The 18,072-nt window shown below is 46.8% G+C and overlaps 1 protein-coding gene across 8 annotated transcripts in view; it reads right to left on the bottom strand.

The window, feature by feature from the left end:
• The window catches only part of TRIO (trio Rho guanine nucleotide exchange factor), a 351,333-nt gene extending 334,836 nt beyond the window's left edge, over positions 1 to 16,497 (bottom strand). For 3 of the 8 annotated variants that reach the window (XM_066243803.1, XM_066243812.1, XM_066243859.1), the window contains exon 1: positions 15,850 to 16,496. In XM_066243803.1, the coding sequence (XP_066099900.1) occupies positions 15,850 to 16,009 (160 nt within the window). In that variant the 5' untranslated portion in view covers positions 16,010 to 16,496. Of the gene's footprint in view, positions 1 to 14,785; positions 14,914 to 15,602; positions 15,680 to 15,849 lie in introns of those variants that run through there. The other 5 variants (XM_066243866.1, XM_066243876.1, XM_066243831.1 and 2 more) reach the window with 3 other exon arrangements.
• Positions 16,498 to 18,072: the final 1,575 nt, after the last annotated feature.

Genomic DNA, 18,072 nt, shown 5'->3' with positions numbered 1-18,072 from the left:
AAAACTTTCCAGACAATTCTGATAGTGTGGGTTAATTCTGATAGTGGTGTAGATCACAACAAGACTCCACTTGGAGCCTGCCCTGGGCTGGTGGCCCAGCACCTCACCCTCACACAGGACAATCACAACTCAAAGGAACCAGAACCAGAAGGCAGCCTCCACAAGGTGCCATGCCAACGCTGACAGCCAGCGAGGCCAGGAGAGGACAGACAAGTGCAGCTTCCCAAAGGACGTGATGTGTGAGCTGAGTCAGTAGAGGAAACCAAGAGGAGGAGGAAACACTCAACACAAAGACAGGTTCAAGAGCACTTATACAGACTGGGGTGGGCAGTGGGGGCCTGAGCGGCTGACAGGGTCAAGAAGTCTAGAAGCTTCCCTCAGCTGAGGCCAGCCCAGCTGACACAGCTGAGCTGGCCAGGTCTGAAACTCAAACATTCCTATTTGTGACTCATACAGGCACGGTTACAAAGTATCACCAAAAGAAAAAGAAAGGATTTGGCGGCAGTAGAGAGAGAATGAAAATGATTCTGCCCTGCTCTTTACCAAAATCCTCATCTGTGACACTGGAAAAATACTACATACTTCAGTAATGTGTGCTAAATGAGAGCTAATATACTACGGCTTTTTAAGAGCAACTCAGATTTTATTTCACCTTGAGAACAATTTCAATTAGGTAGACTTGAGCTAGTTGATCACCTCTTATAATTTTAATTTCTACATTATTCCCCAGCACATTTTTAAAAGAGGCCAAAAGAGAGAATCTGCCTAATCATCTTGCCTCCTTGGAATATAAATTCCCACTGGCCAGAATATTATTTTTGTCTTTCCAGCTGTAGGGCACCTGGCATATTGACGCTGCTCAAAGGATAAGCAGCTCATTCATTTCGTGGTGCAGTGTATATTAAATAATGCCCATAAAGTCCTTTGAAGATGAAAACCACTTCAAGTGCTAAGTAATTCTGAGCTGGGCATTTGAAACTGAGAAACAAAGATGACAGACCAAACATCATAAAAAGGTCACCACCCAGCAGGAAGGCTCCTGTTGGGCCAGACCCCTGGTCCCTTTGCAGGCATGCTTCATGGGCAGGCAAAACCCCAACTCGCTCTACATGCTTTTAATATATATAGGCAGGGGAAAGGTTTCAAAATGCTGAAAAGAACAAAAGTCTTCAATGATACTTCGTTCAGGTACCATGCCCAGAAGTCATTTTAAAGTCACACAAATTCCTCCTTTCTGAGATGTCTCTTTTTAAGTGAAGTTAAAATACTCTGTACGCAGTGTCAACTCAGTTCAAAAACAGGCACAATGAAAACTCTTGCAACAGAGCATATGCAATTTTATGCAAATGAATACAGTTTCTATCTTAAGAGTCTGACATGTACACTAGGTCTCAGTCACCTTTGCAAGTGAGCAGAGCTGATTCCAATGTTCAAGAACACAGAGCTCACACTAGCAGGAGAACCCTGGCTGTCATTCATAATAGTAGGACCATTTTCAGTAGGAGGACTGCACCATATGCCTCTCCCTCCACCCTTCCCAGAATGTTTATGAGGAAGACTAAAGTATCATCAGCTTGAACCATTTCTGATGTAACCTTAGGTGTCCCTAAATACACCACCTATTGGGAAACAACGTCTTGTTTTGTTTTTGAGACTGAGACTCCCTGAATTTTTTAATAAGATAGTTAATCAAAGGTTTCTAAGACATTATCAAATATACCATCAGATCACCACTGAAGCCCAATCAGATACTATCCACAATGTCCTCCTTTAAATAGGAGCGATTTGTTTCCTCCCTGACACTAAAACAAAGGGGAGGAGAAAGCTCCCTAAATACAGTCCACTACCTCCATGTGCTGAGCATGGCACAGCAGGGGCAGGCAAAGCCTTGTTTCCACCAAGGACATCCACTTTTGGGGAGAAAACCACAGTGCACTTGGCATCCTCCCATCTGTCCCTCACAGCTAATGATCTGCAGTAAGTTTTACAAAACCTCTCTGCACTCCCTCCCTCACCACCACCTACCTTGCGGGAAGAGATGAACACTAGTGGCTGGTGTGCAGAAAGCACTCAATAAATGAAGTATGTTGCAGATTTAGTCATGATCTTTATTCTTTTTTGATTGATATAATATATACTATAAAATTCCTCCCTTTAAAGTGTACAATTCAGTGGTTTTTAGTATCGTCACCAGGTTGTGTAACCATTACCACTAGCTAATCCCACATCATCAGCCCAAGACTGTCCCCAGAATGTGTAACCCATGAGCAGTCACTCCCGCTCCCTTTCCTGTGACCTTTTACTCTCCAGCCTTTCCAAGTATCAAAAAAAAAGCCTTTCCCCTTTAAAATATGAATAAGAAAATTATGATTCTTCTTTCTTGCTGAAATAAATGTCTAGTTGTAGGAAGGGCTTCTAGAAATGGAGGCCAAATTTTCCAGAACATGATCTAACAAGCATGAGGACATTTATAGAAAATACAAAACACAATATATGACATTGAGACTTCCTCCCAAAACCAAGGGCCAATGTTTTATGTCATCATTTAATATAGGAAAACACAACACCGAAGACTCACTTTGCCTGTAACATAAGGCCTGCACCCACTGTTCCATGCCTTCCAGAACCGAGTGCACACACTTCCCAGAAACCCCGCACTAACGCAGAAATTACACAGCTGTGTTAAATTTACTGCAGGTGGTTTCTGGAAAGAAACGTTTAGTCAATGAAAGGCAGCAAGCAAGTCTCTCAAGTCATGACTCATGACTGGCTCCACCATAATTCAGCTCCCTCCCTCCCCCCACAATGTAATGGGTTCCTGAGAACAGACTGGCCCACCCATCCCGTCCCCCATTCTGGTCCAGCCCCTGTGCCCCATCTCTCAGCCATATCATCTCACACTTGCTTTTTCTTCCTCTCTTCCAGAAGTCAGTACACGCGGGTGAAGTTGATACACCGTCACACAACAGGTGCCATCTTTATAAACTGCACTTATTAGAAATTAATCTTTCTTTTTTGGCAACCCCTTCTTTTTCAAATGTTCGCTTCAACATCACCAGCAAGCGAGCTGTTGATGGAATCTGGCAGCTCTTTTCTTAAACATGCCTCAGGGGAGTTCCAGCACATTACTTCATCTGTTTTCTTTGGATGACTAACTGACAGGCACTGAGCTGAACAGAAGCTGACCACTAACTGCTGATTTGAACGGTTTAAACTGGAAGATGTAGGTTCGTTTATCGCAGTGGTGTGAGTTAACACTTTGAAACGACTTTCTGTATACGCTAGGATTGAGTAAATCCATAAAGATACCGAGGATAAAGGGAGCCTTCAGTCTCAGAGAAGGATGACAAATAGGGAAAAGGGAAGACGAACACGCACCCTGTGGTGCAGACTGAATTTAAAGCATGAGTATAAACTCATGGGTTTGATTATAAACTGGTAAGTGCAGAAGGGGGAACGTGTTCATATATGAAATAATGTATAAATGTGTGTGCATATATGTACGTATATGTATAGATACACACCACACTTCCTAGCTCTGTCCACCCAGAGGTTCTAGAAGCAACAACACCTCTGGAGAAATGAGCCCAGACTGTGTTTCTAAATACTGTTCTGTGCTAATGAACCAGGGCTCCTTGGAGAAATTGCATATTCCAGGGCTGGAGAGAGGGAAGTACAACATAAGCTTAAAATATCTTGTGTGTCAGAAAACTCAAAAAAAAAAATGATGGGAACAGGTCACAAAAGATAAAGGAGTGAGGCTGAAAGGACTCCCACTGGCCAAACACTGGACAATTTGAACAGCAAACTAAATAATGAGAGCAAAGAATTATAACCTATTGAGTAAAAGAGGAATCCATGAGGACATACACATATCAGTAAGTACGTGAGGCCCAAGGAAAAGCTCTTTCTTATGGTAGAAAGCCAGCAAAACACAGAAGGAATGATAAAGGTAGAAAAGTCACCATTTCCCAACCAAGGAGTAATTACTGATTCAGGCAGAAATCATCAATGGATGGTACATTCAGCAAATAAAAGGAAAGGAACAGGACTTCACAAAATCTCAAATTATCTCCCCACAAAATGCCAACTAATTACAAGAGGAAAATACAGCAGAGAGACCTGGTAGTCACCATCTGAAGCAAACGACTAACGTGAACATCCCACAGTGGGACAGCTGACAGCTGTGTCCCTGACGGGGTGCTCTGGGGAGGAGGAGAGAAACCCTTCTCACAGGAATGTAAAACCTGGATCTAGTCATGAGAAATAATACAACCCAAACTGAGAGGTGGTCTTCAAAAGAATTGACTGTAATCTTCAAAAATAGTAAGGTAACCAGATAGACAGACTGGGAAAATGTCCCAAATTAAAGAAAACCAGAGACAACAAAGTAAATGAAATATTGGTCCTGGATGGAATCCGGGACCATGCATATTAATTTCCAAAAAGGATGTTTCTGAAACAACTGGTAAAAAATGTATTAAAATTTATATAATATAGTACTTAATTTCTTGATCTGGATCATTAAGAGAATGTCCTTGTTCCTAAAAATATATATATCCAACAACCATTAGAGGTAAGGGCATCATCACCTCTGCAACTTACTCTCAAATGGTTCAGAAACAAAGTAATATATAAGTTATATATAACATATATGTGCATGTGTATGTGCATTCCAGTATATGGAAGGGGTTCCCACTGTGGTGAAACAATAACAAGTAGGGAATCTGAATCTGAGTCCCTGCCTCTTTGACCGTAAATTGTGGCTTTTTTTTAGATTATATTTATTCATTTTAGAGAGAGGAGAGAGACACAGAGAGAAAGAGAAGGGGGGAGGAGCAGGAAGCATCAACTCCCACATGTGCCTTGACCAGGCAAGCCCAGGGCTTCGAACCGGTGACCTCAGCATTCCAGGTCAACGCTTTACCCACTGCACATCACAGGTCAGGCGAACTATGACTTTTCAAAACAAACTTACCTCCTCCACACACAAAAAAATAACCCAACAAACTTTAAACCTAAATCAACAATGAAGACAGGAATAAACAATAGCCAAAAATAACACAGTGAAATCTCAGACTAAGTTAAATGATCTGAACTTTGTACTCCCTTTGATAGTTTACAATCAAAGATAGGTCCTGGCTGGTTGGTTCAGTGGTAGAGCATCGGTCCAACATGTGGATGTCCTGGGTTTTATTACCAGTCAGAGTACAGAGGAGACGTACCCACCTGCTTCTCCACCACCCTCCCCCTCTCACTTCTCTTTCTCTCTCTCTCTCTCCGTCCCACAGCCATGGCTGGATTGGAGCAAGTTGGCCCTGGGCACTGACTCCATGGCCTCTGTCTCACCACTAAGAAGAGCTCGTTGCTGAGCAACGCAGCAACACCCCAGACAGGCAGAGCATCACCCCCTAGTGGCTTGCCAGGTAGATCCTGGTAGGGGAGCATGCAGGAGTCTGTCTCTCTGCCTCCCCTCCTCTCACTGAATTAAAAATATATAATAAAATGAAATCAAAGATAAACTAAAATAGCATGTAAAAAGCAATCCATAATCTCACATTCAACATAGACCAATCCTATTTTAATTCCAGAAATGTTTAAAAGGCAAGAATTAAACAAAAACAAAACAAACAAAAACCTTAAAACTTATAGAAACTCCTTGAACAAACTAGGAGGAAATGAAGTATAGATTTTAGGTTGCAAAAACAAAACAAAACAAAAAAAACCTTCTGGTTATATAACATCTACAACCCAAGACGTCAACATTTCAATCATCTTCTGACTGAAATATTAAACGTCCAAGGTGGACATGAACTTCCTCAGAGACACACAGCAGACCACGTTCCCAGTGTGGAATGATGCTGGGAGGCCCAGGTGGGGATAAATATGTGTAAGCATCCCTTCAATCAAGGCTACCATGGTGGGTGGGGCTGGATGAGTTGTGACTGATGAAAATGAACCCCCAAAAAATACCTAGAACACATGCTCAAGAGTTATCTCACTACAAGAGGACAGTGAAAAATAGCCCAATTCCACATAACCACACGTCATCATCTACATTTAGATGATTAACAGTGAAGAAATGAGTGGTTACAACAAAAATAGCTATATATAGAGAACCCAGGAGTTACCACACCCACCTTATAAAACTGTCCCAAAGGAGCAGCTTAGCAGTCTCTGGTCCCTCCAGGCCTCCCCCCCAAACACACACACTTCCTAAATGGGAAAGGAAACCCTAGTAATGCTTACAATGTGTCACACACAGCAACGGCTGTAAAACTTCTCTCCCTGGCTAGCCTCTTCCTGGCCGTCCCCAATTCCCCTCCGCAGCCACAGAGACTTCCTACCCAGCACTGCAGTCCAAGTCCACAGGCCTGGGAGGCAGGGACCCACACTTCCACCAGGACCCCTCTAGAGACTTGGTGGGGGTGGGGGTGAAAATGCCAGGAAAGTTCACATAGCCATATGCCTCAAATAGAGAGCTGGGGTTACTAGGGTGATTTATATAATATATTTTTAAAAAAAGAAAACATCAGTTTTAATTAGTTGAGAAGAGGAAAGGCATAGAAATGAAATTATAGGGCCTCAACCAACATGAGAAAAGCCTTGCTGCACCCTGGAATCTTCCACTCAACTTTTGTTTGGTGTGAGACTTGTAAATTATAGCTTCGATCCTCAACACACAAAGCTATACGTCTCCACTTTTAAAGATTTGAAAATTACAACACAGGACCTTGCGTGATGCTGAGGGTCATTTCGGCTCCCTGCATTAGGGAGGGAAGGGCATCAGGGTTCTGCGGTCTGTCAGCCTTGGTTCTAAATGCCAGCTCGGTCCCTCATGACAGCGCAGCCTGGGGCAGGTCGGTCTCCCTCGCCAGAGGCTGAGATCTTCATCCTAACACATGCCAGCATCCCCCTGCTGGAAGCAGAGGTTTGATTTCATAGGAGAAGATGCAGACAGCGCCTGCCCAGCACCTAGGTGCACAGATACTCAGCGGTAGCCAGTGGTGGCGGTGGCAGAGAGAGCAGTTAAGAGAAAGACTTAACCAGGTTTTCTCAGAGGATAGGACTGGCATTAATGGCATTTAGAGAAAATATATTTTTCATGTCATCCTATGACCTTACAAGCAGGTTACTGCTTTCTGGATGCATTTATTTGACTCTCTTCTGAAGCACAATTCTAAAGGTATTCTCTGACCCCTGATGACAGGTGTCCTGGCCTCTCACTGGAAGCAGCTGCTGAAGATGTAGGTGATAGCAAGAATGTGGAGAGCATGAGACCAGCTGGCCTCTGCCAGACTGCCCCTCATCCTAGTCCCCCCCCCCAAGGGCCCCATAGCACATGGCAAGTTGTCACAGAGAATTTACAGTGACTCCCTCCCAACCCTGCAGAAGGTTTACAAAGGTTTCCAGCAATGTGGTTCAGGGGACAGGTCCCACCTCACAAACAGGCTGAACCCTTCGCTGATTTAGGCAACCTGCAGAGGTGAGGCAGGAGCTAATAAGCAATCACAAAAGGAGAAAAGTGCCTAACAATGGGTCCTGCAAATTTTGCATCTCAGGGGCTGCAGCTGAATACAGGGAAAGAAAGAGGTACACGGCACACCAGCTACCAAACCACTGACACTTAATGCCTCTCCCATGAAGCCTCTCCCATGAGAAGCTGCTCTAGCACAGGCAACCTATTGGGACGTTTGAACTGAACTGTCACAAGAAGAAAATGTATGGCCTGGAAATCATCAAATTAGCACGGTTCTCAAGGCTCCTGAGCCTAAGACATATTAGGCCAAAATGTAGATGGAGGGGAAATAACTCTAAAATTAGAGTGTGAAATATAGTCTGCCCCTGTGCAATCTGGGTTTTAGTTTGGTTGGTTGGTTTTTTTGGTTGGTGGTTGTTTTTCTGTTTTTGTTTTGTTTGTTAGTTTGTTTGTTTTTTGTTTGAGCTAGTGATGGTCCCCTGAATGCCACCTGTCATCACTGTGGTAATAGAAAGGGAGGTGAGGGATGGAAAGAATTTCTTATAACCACGAATTTTTTTTAAATACTGCCTATGAACAAGAAACATCTATTTGTTCAGTAAGAGACTAATGAGGAATTTATTCCAGTTATTTGGATCCCAGGATATTAAACAATTTAAACTTCAGAAATTTTAATGTGTGAGACTAGCTAATAGTTAAGTTGAAAGACTTATAATAACAATACTCTAGTCAAACTAATGTTTCCAACTGTGGGTACCTTCAGAATAAATTACAGAGGAATTGTACTTCTGAGCCCTTATGACTTGAAAGTTAAACTGAAGCCCTGGCGAAGTAGCTCAGTTGGTTAGAGCATCATCCCAACACACCAAGGTTGCATGCAGTTCCAGCCCCACATACAAGAATCAACCAATGAATGCAGAAATAAGTGGAATGAATCTATGTTTCTCTCCCTTTCTCCCTCCTTTGTCTGTCTTCCCCCCATCATCCCCACTTTCCTCTCCTAGCAAGGCTGAATATTTACTTGTTGACCACCTGTACTTTGAATTGTCAGTTTGCCTATTTTTCTTTGGATTTTATTATTGATTTGAGGAAGCCCTTTTTTTACGATGTATATATATTGTTTGTCTGATTTGTAATAAAAGTTCACTCCCAGTTTATTGTTAGCCTTTTTAAATGTTATATTTTAAATTAACATACAGTAGACTGGATCTCTGGGAGGGGGTAAAGTTCTGTGAATTTTGACACATATAATCACCACACCAAAATAAGAAACAGCTCCATCTTCTCCCCAAATGCCCTGTCATACTGCCCTTTGTATTCACACCCTCACCACCCCTAAATCCTGGCAATCAACCAACCAGTTCTCTCACTCAGTTCTGTCTTTTTGACAATGTGACCTAAATGGAATCATTCAGTATGAAGCTGTTTTGAGACTGCCTTCCCTCACTCAGGGGTAACTGAGTGGCTGTAACAGTTTATCTGTTCACAGCTACATTGTTTTAATGCTAACACCACAGACAGTAAAGACCCCCAGCCCTTCCCAGCAGCAGTATAGTAAAAGAAGTCTTTCCTGGAACTGAAGGGTCCATATGGCTGCCCAAACACTGCAGAAACCCCTTTAAAGAGAAACCAAGTGCAATTTATCACTGTCCATAACAGGACTATACACTGTAACAAAATAAGCCTGATTAATTCGCATGGACACCCTACTCAAAGTACCCTAGACCTAGAATCTATTATTTGTCTTAACTAATGTTTTCATGAAAGCTTTCTGTCAGTGCAACTGCTGAAATGTACTAATTTATGACAAAGCCCAAATAGGCTAATGCTTCCAAAATACAAGCTTTGCTCCATAGATTACTTCACAATCCTTCACAACCAGACAGGAGTAGATATGTGGCTAATCAAAACAGTAACCTAAAACTCGAGTATATTTTTCACCAAAATGAGGTTATATCTTTCCACAGCACATCTGGCATTGGACCAAATATTACAGTCACTGTGAAGAAACCTCAGAAGCTGTACCCTTCCTCCAGCTCAGTGACCTTGGCCTCTTGGTTAAGAAGTCCATAGCTTTCACTCTCTTGCCTGGGACACTTAACCTTTCCCTGAGGGCAGATGATTAATAATTGGAGTTTCAAGGGGTTTCCTTACACAGACAGGGAACACAAAAGAGAAAATCAGGGTAACAACAATTCAGTAATCAAACTGAGTGCTTCCCTTAGTGAATGAGAAGTGAAAATGAGTATTTATGCACTTGCTAATCATTAAACATGTAAACATGATTTCCCATAAACAAGAATGCCTGTCTGTACGTAAGGCTTAACAATGTCAAAAGATTAGGAGACTATATCGGAAATTCGAGCCAGATGTCTGTTTTCTCTTTATGAACTGGCTGGCAGAGGTGGCAGAAACCACGGCGAGCAAGTAGGCAAAGGCCCTGAGAGGCAGCCCCTGCACTGTGGGCACAGGCCTTGGACGGAAGGGAGAAGGCAGAGGGGATGGCAGCAGAGAGCAACGCTGTGCAGGGCCTTGTCTCACTCCTGCCTCTTCTCTCCTGTTTGCTTCTATGCCCTCAGTTCAGAGGTAGAGCAATAGGAATTCCAGAGTGGCTCCAGCTGAATCATCACCAGCCAGAATTCCCAACTGCAAGGGACAGTGAGAAGAAACCTGGTCCATGCTCATGCCCTTGCCTCTGTACCACTGAACGCTCATCAGCAGAGTTGGGGATAGGGCAAGAGAGCTCTGTCATGCACCCTCTGATGCTCACCCCCTCCTCCAAACCTGAGCCCATCCTGTTCACTGCCCGCCATCAGCTTAAACAGCACTGGGAAACATGGAGGAGACATAAAAGGCAGTGTCACCATCCATGAGACAAATAACAGTCACACTTGTCAGTTTTCTCAAGTACACTCAGCCAAGCACTCGGGAGAGAATAAAATGAGAAGGGCACTACCTTCCAGCAAAACAGCGGAATTCTCCCTCAGATGCATCCCTTCCCTGTCCACGGAGTAGCTGCTATTCCTGCTAGTGGAGCTATCAAAAATTTGTCAAGACAATGCACTTAATGAAATATAAACCAATTTATCATAGAATTGAGAAGGAATGAAGGGGGATGTTAAGACTTCTTTTTATAGTAAAAGCACAATTCATCCCTATCAACACAAGTGATTTTACCAGGCAGTAAAGTGTGGCTATTGATTAAGAATTTGACTATTCTCTGGAATTCTGCCAAGGATATGAGATAAAATTTTATTTTCTCAGTGAGGGAGTCAAGTACATAAATTTAAATATAAGATATGGCTGATTTAGATGACAGCTTCAAACATATCTCTCAATTTCAGTTAAAAACAAAACCCAGCCTGACCTGTGGTGGGTGCAGTAGATAAAGCATTGACCTGCAAAGCTGAGGTCACCATTTCAAAACCCCAAGCTTGCCCAGTCAAGGTATATAAGAGAAGCAATTACTATGAGTTGATGCTTCCTGCTCCTATCTTCCTTTCTCTCTCCCTCTCTCTCTCTCCCCTCTCTCTAAAATCATAAAATAAAACAAATTTATCATATTTACACGGTCTAAAAAGACCTCTTTTTTTTTTTTTTTTTCTTCATTTTTCTGAAGCTGGAAACAGGGAGAGACAGTCAGACAGACTCCCGCATGCGCCTGAGCACGCCCACCAGGGGCGACGCTCTGCCCACTAGGGGGCGATGCTCTGCCCATCCTGGGCGTCGCCATGTTGCGACCAGAGCCACTCTAGCGCCTGAGGCAGAGGCCACAGAGCCATGCCCAGCGCCCGGGCCATCTTTGCTCCAATGGAGCCTTGGCTGCAGGAGGGGAAGAGAGAGACAGAGAGGAAAGCGCGGCGGAGGGGTGGAGAAGCAAATGGGCGCTTCTCCTATGTGCCCCGGCCGGGAATCGAACCCGGGTCCTCCGCACGCTAGGCCGACGCTCTACCGCTGAGCCAACCGGCCAGGGCCTAAAAAAACCTCTTAATCACCTATTTTTAATATACATTTGAAGAACAAAATAGTTAAAATGGCTTCATTTAAATCTTCATTTGAATCTGGGATGGTTAAACTGCAAGGAAAAAATACAATATCACATATCAATAAGTCAATTTACAAGGTCTCAATGAAAAGTTTCTGTCAATGAGTGTTTTACTGGTCTTTGATTTCTTAAAAGTCACTTATAGGATTATTTTTTTAGCTATCTCCTGTTTTCCTCTAAAACTGTGCCTCACTGTGCTACTGAAAAGGTGAAACCAACATTCATTATCAAATTACATTTTCTTCAGGTTCTCTTTTCAAAATATTGAGGGTAACAAGGACCAATTTCATAATACAATAATTATTACTAGTGCTCACAATGACCAAAGCTGCCAGGCTCTAATCACACACAGAATTGGCCCGGCGAGCTTGGAGGCCAGCTACTGAAGTTGTGTAAGAAACGCAGATACAAAGAAATACTTCCTTTGCTACTCCATGAAGAAACTATCATATCAAAACATGGCAAGATATGCATGTGGCTCCCTCCCTAAGTAACAGACTCAATTTTCTTCATATATTCCATCGGAAAGGGCTGCTTGCTGCCAGGGGTCCAGAATAAGATTTAATAATGGAAAAAGAAAACAAACCCCCAACACAATGGGCAACGACACTCCAGAAACACCACAAACCTTTATTCTCTGCACATTCATTTAATGCCAAGGTAAAACATGCCAGGCAGCTTAAAAATAATGCATTTATGTAAGCACCCCCCCCCACACACACACAGACTTGCACACACACTTGCAAGGTTAAATAGAGAGCTCTGATGAAAGAATGATTTATTGCCACAAGACTAGAGCCCCAAAATAGATTGACAATAAAAGTGATTGGTCCCAATGGGGTTGAGAAGTAATGTAAGCAAAGTCCTGGCCATGAGAGGCATCCGGGAAAGAGGACCCAAGCCAGGGGCACTTCCCAGCCCTGACCCCACCTCTACCAGAGTTCCACTGTTGACAAGCAAGCCAGTCAACCTCCCTAAAAGCCTTCTGTAAAATAAAAAAAAAACCCAAACTTTAAAAAAAAAAAAAAACTGTACTGGCTCACCTGTTATTTTTTTTTTTTTTTTTTTTTTTTTTTTTGGCTTTGAAATCTGGTTTATCTTTATTGGTGCTGAGCTCCGTGCGAAGGAGGAAAGTGAGGTCTGTAATTCACTAACAATTGCAGAAAATCTCAGCTGCCCTTTTACACACCATAACCACATTTTTTCGCTCAATTCAATTTAACTCTAATTGACCTGCCTGCTAGTGCCAGATCTAGAAAAGGGGAATCAGGACTGTCCAAATGAATAGGTCATTTCTGTGCCAAGGACTTGAGTGGAGAAGGGAATGACAGCACAGGTGAGACCTTGAGAGAGGTGGACACTGGGTGCCTCAAAACAGAGGGGAAAGGCAGCCACTGCTCTGAAGACCAGAACTACTCAGTGAAAAGTGGGGAGCAACTATGACATGGTCGGGCTCAGCGGGAACCACAGAATCTGAGAGCATGAAGTAGCCCCTGAGTCATCTCCCCAGAACCCCTTCCAGGTGCAGGAGTCCTGTCCCCAGCAGCCAACTCTGAACCTTCACAGGCGGCAGCACCTCTGCATAAACATTTCTAGTAATGGAAAAGTCACAGGCAGTCCATTCTAATGTTCAAAAGCCATATTAAATGAAAGGCTTTCCCCATATTTCATCCAACCAAAGATAAAATTTAATCTAGCACAGACAAGGAATAAAAAGACAGAAAGAAGATAAGGTGGCCAATCAAACAGTTCAGGACTGAGAAATGAAAGGCAGTGAGTACAAACACCTTGCCTAAGTCACGTTAGCAGTCTTAAGTCCCAGGCTCATAAGCACCCTGGAGAAATGTTCACGCCTAGATATGTCTAGCCCAGTCAATGAAAACAGATTTTCTGTGCTTCTACATCTTAGGAAAAAATGTCACATTCTACTAATGGACTGACCTCTCCCATTCAGCCATCCACATTCAATCAAAACTGCCCAGGAGGCCTCCCTGCTTGAGCCATTCCACCAGCGAAGCTCCTACCCAGGGTCCTCTTGCTTCATCTGTCCTGACTGTCCAAACCCACACACCCCACCCCCACCAATCCAAATGAATAGTCCCTCTCTATCCTCCGCTAGATATCACTGCCCTAGATGCTGGAGCCAAGATCTAGGTCGGGAATTCAGAGCTGCCCAGAGGAGGAGAAGCACTTTGAAAAGATGTTCCAGGCTACCCCTGGGATGGGACAGCTCAATTGCTGGCTACTTAAAATCTGCTCTCGCTTATGATTCCAAGTCAAACAACTAAAAGTATGGTTTGTTGCATTATTTTGGAAGGTGAAAGGAGCAAACCACTGAGCAGCACTGTCTGATCCTGCCCAAAAATGAACATGAAGAGGAGCCAGGCTTGGGAGCAAGCACAGGCACGGCCACCAACAGACTTATCTACCCAGAAAAATCCTGAGGTGCACCACACTGATGCAGAGCAAGTTTTCCATGCACTCAGTCCAACCTGATGTCTTCAGGGGCTCTTATGAGCATAAGAAGTGATTTCTCTAATATGCATAATAAAGATGTGAGAAAGTCTGGTCTCACAAGCATGGTAAATCCATCTGCAGAGCACAGGAGCCTTTCTAACTGGGAAGAGTTTAATTCTGCACAGAATCTATTATTCTGTGACAGGTGGTAGAGTCAGAGAGAAGACAGGCTAGACTTTAGCTTCAGGGCATGAAAGGAAGACGACCCAGTTCTGCTATTAAGAAGACGGGACTGCTCAACCAGCCTAGGTGCACACACTCAAAAAGGCTTTCATTTAGAGTTCATGTTATCTTAAACCTTTGCTTTCTGCAAGGACCTCATGGAGACAGGGAGCACCAAGAAGTATATTAACCCCAAGCTGACACTAGGGTCAGCATATGTCACTCCCAGCCACAACCAATCTATTAAACTGACTCAAAAATAACCCCTCCTGGCAAAGATCAAGAAATCAAAGGGAAGATAGTACTAAACTAGGTATCTACTGACACTGCTAACTTCTGCCTCTGACCATCACCCTCCCGCTGCAAATTGCTCCTGGTGACCCGGATCACCAAACTGATCTCACCAAAGCTGGGAACTGTATACTGAAAGAGGCCACGGAGAAATTGGGCCCTCGACTTCCGAACGCGTCCCATAGCAGACCGCGTCCCATAGCAGACCGCTCCCCCAGCAGCCCCGGCCCTCACCCACCCATGTCTTCCCAGGGGCCGCCACAAGCACCCCGCACAAGCCCTGCGCTCACCGGACGCCGGGGCCCCGACCTGGCTCGCCCTCCTCCGCTCTCCAGCACCGAGCCTGTATCCTCCCAGTCCAACGCCTGGCCCGCTAAGCAATGCGCTCCAGCATGCGGGCCCCGAGGCCGCGGCCGCCAGCTCCACTGCAGCTGCCCGGACGCACGAGCAGACGGGACTGGGCGCGGGGACGAGGGCCTGGCTCGCGCCGGATCTGGGCCGGGCGAAAGGAGGCGCTGCCGCTGGGGTCCCGGGGACGCCCTGTCACGCCTCCCGCGCCTCCTCCAGATCGCAAAGCTCGCCTCCCTGGCGGCCACCCCCTCCTCGCCGGAGAGACACCTGGCACTGCCTCCATCTCCAAGCCACCCAGGCAGTGCCCCAAGAGCTACCGCCCCGCGCCTCCCCCCAGAGCCACCATGTTCCCAGATGTCCCTCCCGGGCCGCCCCCGGAGACAATGGCTCACCCGCCACCCGGGCCGCCGCGCTTCATCTCGGCCACAACCCCCTACCCCCAGGGCAGCATGTCCATGGCTGCCCCGTTTCACAGAAGTGTAGACCGAGGCCGGGTAGGTGACAGGCTGGAGATGAGAGCTGCTGAGAGGATCGAGGAGGGGCCAGGTCCAAATCAGACACCAAGACCAGCACAGGCGACACCCCGCTTTTCCCGGCCCGGCCCTACCACCCCCGTTCGCTCGGCCTCCGGGACTGGAGCCTCCGCCCTTGCCGTCTCCGCCGCCCCCTCCTCGGCCCTCCCGCGAAAGAGACAAAGAGCCGGCGCCCCAACCCGTGGAGCTGTGACCGCCGGGTTGGGAGATCGAGAGATTTTACCCTGGAACGAGGGGCGGGCGTAAGGAAGGACGAGTCGGTGGCGTCTGAGACGAGGCACCGGGTGCGGGGGGCGCGGGCAGCGGGACCCGCCGGTGTAGGTCCGTGAGCCCCTGTGCAGGGCGCAGTGGCTCGAGCGAGAGCGCGCCGAGCCCGAAGGGCATGTGAGCACCGGGCGCGCTGGGGCCCGCGGACCGCGCCTCTCGGCGGTGCTGGCCGAGCGCACCGGCAGCGCTGCAGTTGCACTCACCGGATCGGAAGAAGGCCGCGATGTCGGCCAGGTCCTTGGCCGCCTCTTCGGCCCCTTCGCCGGCGCCGCCCCCGCAGCCGGAGCCCGCTGCGCTGGCCGTGGCGGCGGGGCCGGAGGACGCGGCGGGGGCGGCGGCTGCACCGCCGCTGCTGCCGCTCATGGCTGCGGCGGCGCCCGCGGCCGCGCCCGGCTTGGGCCCCGCGCCACTAGAGCCGCGCGCCGCCCGCTCCGCGCCGGGCCTGGCGGAGCTGAGCGCCCAGCTGCCCGCGCCCGGTGCGCGGACGCAGAGCCCCGGGGCGGCGGCGGGCGACGGCGGCGGCTCGGCCTGGCGAGCGCGCCCACATAGACGAGGACTCCGCCCGGGAGCCGCGATCTGGCCGCGAGGCGGAGGCACGGAGCCACGACCTCGGCGGCGCCGGCCGGAGCGCGGGCAGCAGCACGCGCCGCGCGGGACACGCAGTCGTGAGGGCTGGGGCCCGGGGTCAGCGGGAGCTCCGCGATCACGGGCGCCGGCGGCAGCCGCGAACCTCCATCTTGATTTCAAATGGGGAAGGAAGGAGGGGGAGGGGGGAAATCACGGCCGAGGGAACCCGGGTGAAAGGAAAAGGGAGAGCAGGGAAAGGAGAGGAAGGAAAAAAAGAGGGGCTTCGGCAATTTCCGGCGAACATCGTCAGGGGCCCGAGCGTGGGCTCAGTGGGTGGGCGGGGCCTCGGAGGTAGGAGGGGCCTGGAGGGGGCGGAGCCGAGCCGGGCGGCCCGGCCCCCACAGTCCGCGGTGCCTGCGGGAGAGCTCAGCCCGGCTTCTCTTTCTCCTACCCCGCAGGTCCGACCCTTGGAAGGAGCACGAACGCTTTGACCAGCCCGGGCGGACCATCCCGAGCGCTCGCTCCTGCACCGCCAGCACTGTCGTCCCAGCGCTCTAGCTCTTTATTACTGATCTCGCCCGCGGGGCCGGGTGACTCGGGCACAGGGCCGGCGCTAGCGTGTAATCGGTACTCTGAAATAGTTGATGAATGAAGAAACAGATCGTGAAAACAGGTTAGCTACTTTAGTCCCGAGTGGGGCAAGCCTCTGAAGTCCTGGGGGGATTCTCCTCGTCTGTAAAATGAAATTTCAGACTCACTCCATCAAAATGCAAAGAATGGGGGCAGTGATGGGACTGGGGAGATCAAAGGGAATGTGGGATAGGTGAAATCCAGCTTTACGGAAGGTGGATGTCAAACCAGCACTTGACAAATGTTCAAATACAAAACTCCTAAGACGTGGCTACAAGAGAAGCGATCAGCAAGATGAGTGACAGAGGCTCAAGGATCCAATGTTGATGAAAACAAGGACTAACAGAAACAAGATTCATTTTTTAAAAACTGGATGATGAAAGCACTATACATGTACACTGGAAATGAACAAATGAATGAATGGTGTACTGTACGGTGGGCACCAGGTTTTTCACGGTTGGAGAGGGAGGTTACAGATAAGCAAAGGGAGGAAGCTAGAATGATCTGTCTGGTACTAGGTTAAGATTGGGGACATCAGTATCCAGTATGAATTTATGTTCAGCTTAATATAGATACAGAAAGGTACCTAAAAAGATTTACAGATATGCATATGTACATGGGTTAGTACACATAAATAGATTTCCTTGCTGTGTCAACTAAGTGGTCTTAGAAATAACACTCCAGTAGCTGTGAGCACGCCTGGCACTCATATCTTGTTTTTAACACCATTTTCCAATAAAAGAAACAGGGTCTCATAGGAGGAAACAGCAGATTCTAGAGCCGGGTCAAGAAGTATACAAGACAAGCCTGGAGGGTCTTTATCAGTCAGAAAGTATAAAAGTGCTCAAAACAAGATTTTTTTTAACCAACCACAAAACACTGAAGGGATCTGTCAAAAGGACACAGGAACCAATTGAAAGAGCTCCCAGTGGCCAAAGCTAAAACAATTTAAGCAAGAAAAAAATAATAATAAAGCAATACTTCCTTGACTATAACCCAAAGTATAAAATAAATATCCATAGTTCATACTGGTATAAATAAATGATTCAGTAAGTGAGTGGAGCAGAGACCAATATCCTATGCAGAGGGATTCCAAATCATTTATGCAAATACTCCACCCTCAATGCAATGGAATAGAAGTCCCCTCTCTTTAACTATGGGCTGCACGCTGTGACCTCCTTCCAAAGAGTATAAAACCGAAAAGGGATGGGGAATAACATTACAACTAA

Source organism: Saccopteryx bilineata, chromosome 1 (genome assembly GCF_036850765.1).
Source record: "Saccopteryx bilineata isolate mSacBil1 chromosome 1, mSacBil1_pri_phased_curated, whole genome shotgun sequence".
Lineage (NCBI taxonomy): Eukaryota > Metazoa > Chordata > Mammalia > Chiroptera > Emballonuridae > Saccopteryx > Saccopteryx bilineata.
The sequence above is the reverse complement of the archived record's forward strand: the minus strand, read 5'-3'. Positions and strand labels throughout refer to the sequence as shown.